The 7,023-nt window shown below is 39.2% G+C and overlaps 1 protein-coding gene across 1 annotated transcript in view; it reads left to right on the forward strand.

The window, feature by feature from the left end:
* XRCC5 (X-ray repair cross complementing 5) overlaps window positions 1–6,805 on the forward strand; it is a gene marked incomplete at both ends in the record, with an annotated part of 78,101 nt that extends 71,296 nt beyond the window's left edge. Inside the window, one exon of the mRNA XM_084259681.1 lies at window positions 6,695–6,805. Coding sequence (XP_084115807.1) covers window positions 6,695–6,805 — 111 coding nt within the window. The remainder of the gene's footprint in view (window positions 1–6,694) is intronic.
* Window positions 6,806–7,023: the final 218 nt, after the last annotated feature.

The raw sequence follows: 7,023 nt of genomic DNA on the forward strand, positions 1-7,023 counted from the left end.
AAATTTGTTTTGTTTCAACAAAACAAAGGCATTTAGCAGAAACCATAATATTGTTTGGGAGAGAAGTTAGAAAATACAAGAATTTTTTATAATGTGTTTTGCCTGGCAGAAGCATTTTGTTGAAGAGCAGATACATACTTCCAGGATGTAAGAGCCTAGAATTATAGAAACATACTCTAAGATGCTGATTTTTGTCTTATGAGACGCCCATCGTGTCCTTAACCTCTTCTGCCATGGTCAGGGCTCAGTACTAAATACTGTCATGTAATTGCAGGATGTATTTTTACTCATTATTGTATATAATGGCTTGATGATATTTCCCCTTTGAACTGGGGTATATCATTTAGGACTCTCCAGAGAGACAGAACAGAGAGAGAGAAAGAGAGAGAGAGAGAGAGAGAGAATATGAATGTGTGTATATGTAAGGTGGGGGCATTGATTGATTTTTAAGGAATTGGCTTAAGCAGTTGTGGAGGCTGACCTAACTGAAATTTGTATGGCAGTCCAGCAAGCTGGAAACTCATGTAGAATTCCTATGTTCCAGTCTTAAGTCAGAATTCCTTCAACTGGTTGGATGAACCTACCTAGATATAGTGGGCAGTCTTTACCTACAGCCAGCTGATTGTAAATGTTAAAATCACATCTACAAGATACCTTTACAGCAATCTCTAGTTTGGTATTTGACACACAATTGGGCACTATAGGTAAGCTGGGGGGACACGTAGAATTAAATGACCATTATACAGAGTGAAGTGGATCAATCTACCTTCTAATTAAAATAAATCAATCCACTAATTGTAGTTATCATTGCATTAAAAAAAATCATTCAGATAAGGCTTGAGTACATAATACTATTTTTGAGGAAGAGGGGAGCACTAATCTGGAAAAGGTAGTTTTTCCTGCCAGCAATACGTCTTAACCACAAAACTGTCACAGCTAAGTGAATCCAAAATATAGGGAGGAAATAAATCTAAGAAGAGATAATGTGCTTCTGGCAAATTGTCTGAGGCTTGTTCTCTGTTGCACTTGTAGCATCTTATTTGAAATTTAAAGACACAGAGCCTAGCCACCAGGAATTTAATGTCTGATAATTAACCTGCAGAGACGAATTTCAGTTAATGACTCTGTAGGAGGTGGTATCCTTACATGCTTCTAGTATCAACAGAACTGATTTCAGTTGGTTGTATTTTCAGACAGCTCTGAAAATTTCACCCTCTTTGAGTAGGGAGGGAATATGTAAACATGGTAGGGCAGATCTGGTTGTTCTGAGTCACTTCAGTGTGTACTCTGTCTGGTATGACTTGGAGATTAGGCTTTTGTGTTTCCTTCATTATCATGTGAACCCTTTTTTTGGAGTCAAAATTTAATCCTTTGCCTTTTTAATGTTTTAAAATTGCCCCTATTGGTTTGGGGAGAGAGGTATGAAGAGGAGAATGTACATACAGGTGATAAATGGGAAGAACTCTGATGAGTGAGATTCTGCTTCAGCTATTTTTTTTTTTCCAGGCAAGTTAGGGATGCATAATTATTTTTGTTCATGCACTGAGGCATTCATTTACATTGCCTTCAAAGCAAATATTAAGCCTGGTCATTTCCCAAATAATCGATTAAGGATTTTGACTATAATCAGAGAGATTGAAGAGCAGGCCTCACAGTCCAGTTTAATTTTTTCAGGATATTTATCATAAGTTATTTAAAATTAGCAAGCTGTCAGATCATTCTATTGAATATTGATGGTTTGAAAGGAAATAACTGCTCAAGGATGGACATTTCAAGTGAAAATTAAACCGTAACTTTACACTTGTGCATCTTGAGAGCAGTTTCCCTCATGTGTGGATTTTATGATTCTTTGAGAAATATAGTTAAGTCAGCCCTGCTGCAGAAATAGAAGGTTCTTCTGTAACATAAGTTTAAATAGTCACTTTCTTTTAAGTTTACTGTTATCTCTCATTTCAGTTTGGCGCCTAGACATAAATATTATCCCTCTTTTACATTCATTTATAATGTCATTGTCACCTGAAGATTCAATTCTTCTATTTTTTTAAAGATTTATTTATTTATGTATACAAGAACTGGGGTACAGGCCAGAGGAATGGAGGGTGATATGATTCACCAGAGACAGAACAGAACACGCGGATTGACTGAAGTACTCTGCTGAGGGGAGCAGCGGACGAATCAGGAGAGGTCTGCTGCGCCGTGTGGGTTGCTCCCTGGCCGGGAGCAACTCATGCTGCAGGGGCTGCGGACAGCTTCATAGGTTGCGTCTTAACCCCTTGCACCACCAGGGAGGCCCTCACTTCTTCTCTTTGTAGTTCTTAATGTTAGACTTGCAATTAACATTTAACAGTTGGTAAAGTCTCTACATAGCTCCTTTGTGCCTCTGTCAGTTCATTGTCAAGGCATGGCACTGGTGCTAGGAAGAGAGGCTGTTTATCTGGCACATTCCAGGAGCATCTAGGAAGTCTTTGACCTGAGCCACAGTCAGTAACAGACTTGGGGCTGGGAGAGGTAAGGGTGGACTGGTTTTGGTAGTTGCAACAGGGGGTGTGCTACAAACTCCTAGTGGGTAGAGGCCAAGGATATTGCCAAAAATCCTATAATGCAAAGGACAGCCCCACACCAAAAACCTTGTCTGGTCCAAAATGTTCATAATGATGCTGTTGAGAAGTCCTGGATTAGAAGAATTTAAACATGGACTTGCTTAACTAAGGCTTAACGAAGGAGAAAACATTGACTTTAGTTGTATGGAATTTTATTCAGCTAGAAAGAATACTAAGGATCTCCTAGCTAAGTTTTTATTTTTAAAACTGAAAACTTGCAAGGAAGCCTGATATATAAAACAGATAAAGGCAGTGCTCCTCAGTTGGGTCAGGGGAGTGGCAGATTAGAAAGAACCTGCAGTACCTCAAGGAGCAGTACCTGAAAAATAGTGATCTACTCCAAATTCCTCTTTTATAAATGAAGAAATTCAGGGCATGGAGAAGTAAAATGGTACATCAAGAGATCTTGTAGGGTGTCACTGTTGGGAATCCAGTCTGAGGCTGACCCCTGTCCTTTATTCTTTTTACTCCATATTGGGAACCCAGAAGTAAAAGAGGATTTCTCCCCATAGTTTTGGAGTCGTTTCTCCAAGATACTGAGCATGTGAGCAGTCACTAGATACCAGCTCTATGGAGGGAAAAATCATCTTTTTAACAGTTGTTTTCCTTGTAGCTACCTAATCTAGCCACCTTTGTTATTATGGACATTAGCTGATTTTCCACTATAGCATGAAAGATACTCAGAATTTAGCAACTTGTTCATTGGACAGAGGTGATCTAGAGAAGGGAAGTTGACTTGTTCAGTGTCTCATAGCAAGTCCATGGCTAAAATTTGCAGAACCTGGACCCCTGCAATCCTACTGTGACCACTTTCCAGCACTCCATGCCTCTACTTTAGAATGTTGCTAACCACCACATCTACCTAAGAAAATATTCTTATGCTCCCTCCTGAAAGAGTACACCGTTTTGTGTGTCTACATGTGTGAAAAGTCCCTAAAGCCCTTGTGAATAATAAGATAAAAATTTACAAATCATTTCTTGAAAACTGTTGTATCTAACGACTGGCCCCCTGTTGAACCCATGATATTTTCCTTTGATTTTTCAGCTTTTCTGCCTTAAATCCTATATGCTCGGGCCAGAAAAAAAAAAAAATGAAATTATCACAGTGTTACCTTATATTTGTTTAGAGTTTGATACTTTTAAGTTACAATTTTAAATTTTTTATTGCACAGGAACATACATATATAGTCAATGCACATATCTTCATTGTGCAGCTTGATGAATTCCTACACACATATCTGGATACCCACCATTCAGATCAAAATATAGAACATTTCCAACACCCCAGAATGCTCCCTGTACCCTTCCCCATCAGAAGCTCCCCGTCCCCCAAGGAAAATATCTATTTTGACATCTGTTACTTGAGAGTAATTTTGCCTGTTTTTAATATTCATAAAATTGGAATATGCCTTTTATCATTCATTCATATTGTTAGAGTTGTTTGTTCTTTATTACAGCTGTAGTATACTCCTTTTTATGATGATACCACAATTTATTCATCCATTGTCCCAATACTGGACATTTGATTTTCTCCAAACTTTAGCAGTTATGAATAAAAATGCATATTATTTAGTAGACCTATTTTGGGTCTGTTCCTGGGAGTTAGAATATAAAACCTAGGACATCACAAATCATTTTCGTATACATTATTCCCTCTGAGACTCAGCACAGCCTCATCAGATAGAATGGTAAGTAGTAGTATTCCTGGCTTTTTTTTTTTTTTTAAAGGATTTATTTATTTATTTATTTATTTATTTATACAAGCACCGGGTGCAGTCAGAAGCATGGGAGGGTGAGAAAATTCACCAGAGTCAGAGGTTGGGAACAGAACAGGCAGACCAACGAAATACACTGCTGAGGGGAGCAGCGGGCGGCAGGAGAGGTCTGCATGCCATGTGGGACCCTCGCCGGCGGCTGCGGGCAGCTACACAACCCAGCACTCAACCGCTGCGCCACCGGGGAAGTCCTTATTATCATTTATTTTTTTGTTTAGGGAAAATTAGTTACAGAGAAGTCAAACAGCTGACCTAGGGATACTGACAAACTGGCAGAGCTGAAATTATGGTCCTGTTCTCCCACACTGGGGTGCAGGACTTCTCTGCTGGACTGTATCACCTTTATAGTATAAAATTAATTATAGGCAACATTAATGAAACATAAATAAATGTATGTCATTTTAGATAAAATGCATGAAAACAGACTTTTCTTCTTTCTGAGATTTTGACCCATCTGGGTTATGGGTGAGTCTTTGGAATCACCTGTTGGTGTTAGAATCAGCCCAGTGGCAGCCGTGTGTTTTTAACTTGGGGATTAATAAGGCTTTCACCACAAACAGAGTGTTAGCCTTTAGCCCTATGGAGGAATAGGACTGGAGCTTTCAACGCAGATTATTCTACCTTTTCTCTGCTTGTGGCCAGGATTGTATTTCAGTACACTTGAAAAGTAGTGGTTTATCCATTTCATAAAGATCTCTAGGTAAGAAGGTGCTTTCTTGGTAACCCCAAGCAAATGATTTTGCTTTGAGGAAAGGAGTATCACATAAAAGTCCTTTCTATTTATCCTCTACCTTTTCATCATATTGCAAAGAAAAAGAGCATAAAATGAGAGTTGACTCCTACCCTCTTCTGCTGCTTTCAGAGACTCTTGCTTTTATTGAGAAAGCAGGCTAGTCCTTGAATTTGCTGCTGTATTTCTAGCTTCCGTGCCACTGCACAGCCTGGAAATTACTTGCAGTTAAAAACTCTGATGATGAGGAGTGATATGTGTGAGAGATCAGCCTTGCCTGGGGCTTTGGGAAGAATAATGGGTGGCAGCACAGCTTTTAGCTATAATTTGCTTATGCAGAACTGTGAAACAGATCCATCAGGAAAGTCAGTTGCAGATGTTTAGCACTTGATAGAAATGAGTTTGTTTGCCACTGCGTCTCTCTTGAACTTGGCCTAGATGCAGAAATGTGCCATTTGTATATCCTGTGGACACAGTGTGCAGTATGAAAGGGACTTTGCAAATGGGGAAGGGATGGGGTGGGGGAACTGGTGTTTTAGACACTGCCTGCCAAAAACATTATTTTCTAGATTCATCAGTAAGTATCTACCATATATCAGGTACTAAGGGATAATGAAAGAGGCAGTGGACTATAGAACCACTGAGCCCATGGTTTTGTGTTTGCAGCTGCCAGTCATTTGTGACTCACGGAGGTTTGTGGTGAAGGCATAGCTCTACTTTTTATTCTCTTCACTTCAACTGGATAAGTCTTATCCTTTAGCCATGTACTCCTGATGTGGGGAAAAATCATATGGGGGTTAATGATAATGAGTAAAAGAGGAGAGAAAAGATAAAAAATCATTTTAATAATAATAATAACTAGGAGAATCATACATGAAGATTAATTTGGGAATTTAAGTTAATCAGTTTGCTCTTTAGACGTAAACCAAGTATATGTGTGAATTCCTCGTTCGTTTATTTGGCCCTCAGAATTTTTATCACTAGTTGATCAGAATAAATAAATAGAATTAATGAGCCTGAAGCTGCATTCTGTTCCAGACTGTACCTCCACTGCTAGCATTTTCTGTCCCTTAGACCATGGGTTGCCAGCACTAAACACAGTCCAGTTTAGGTTCAGTAAAGAGATGTGGAAAGATCCATAAGTGTTCTTAGAAGAAGATAAATTTCTTGATCTCTCAGTCAAATTGATATTAGTGTGTGGCGATGTGACTTTGACTGAAAAAGTTCAGGAGAGAGGTTGAGTCAACCCCTTGAGCTCACCTGTCCTCCTGTGGAAACAGAAATGGCAGTGTGGGGTATCCACAGTACTTGACACTGCCTCTACTTTGGCAAGCCATATCATTTCCTCCCCCTTTACTTTCTCTGGTGACTACTTAGTGTGCACTGTTCAACCTCAAAATTGATCCTCTCTCATGCAGCACCAGATGAAGGCGACTACATCTAGGCAGTGTTTCTTTTGGTGCATTGCTGGGAGACTTTGCTAAGCAAGCCCTCTTAGACTTACTTGTGGCAATGCTAGCAGATTGACTCTGCGTCAAAAGAAGGGGGGAAATGCCATGTTGATACCATGCTTGCCTTTCTATTTACAGTTTCTGGCCCCCAAAGAAATTCCAAATGAAGATACTGCACCCAAATTTGAAGAAGGTGGTGATGTGGACGACTTAGTAAGTACTTTTAATATATACCAGGCGTTCCAATGATTAGAATCATCTGAACTACAAATACAGCCACAAAGGCTGCTTATCATAGACTTGTTTCATGTTTTTGTTTTAATTTCTAACACACCAGAAGTTCCCGACACTATTATTTATTGCCATTGTACATTTAATCAGATAGGTGATTTCATAATGAAAACTCCTGTGCCCTGTGGTTTCATTTATATTGTTTACTCAGGTTAATCCTCTCTTTCAAAGAACCA

The sequence above is a fragment of the Talpa europaea genome, assembly GCF_964194135.1.
Source record: "Talpa europaea genome assembly, chromosome: 1".
In the NCBI taxonomy this organism is placed as follows: Eukaryota; Metazoa; Chordata; class Mammalia; order Eulipotyphla; family Talpidae; genus Talpa; species Talpa europaea.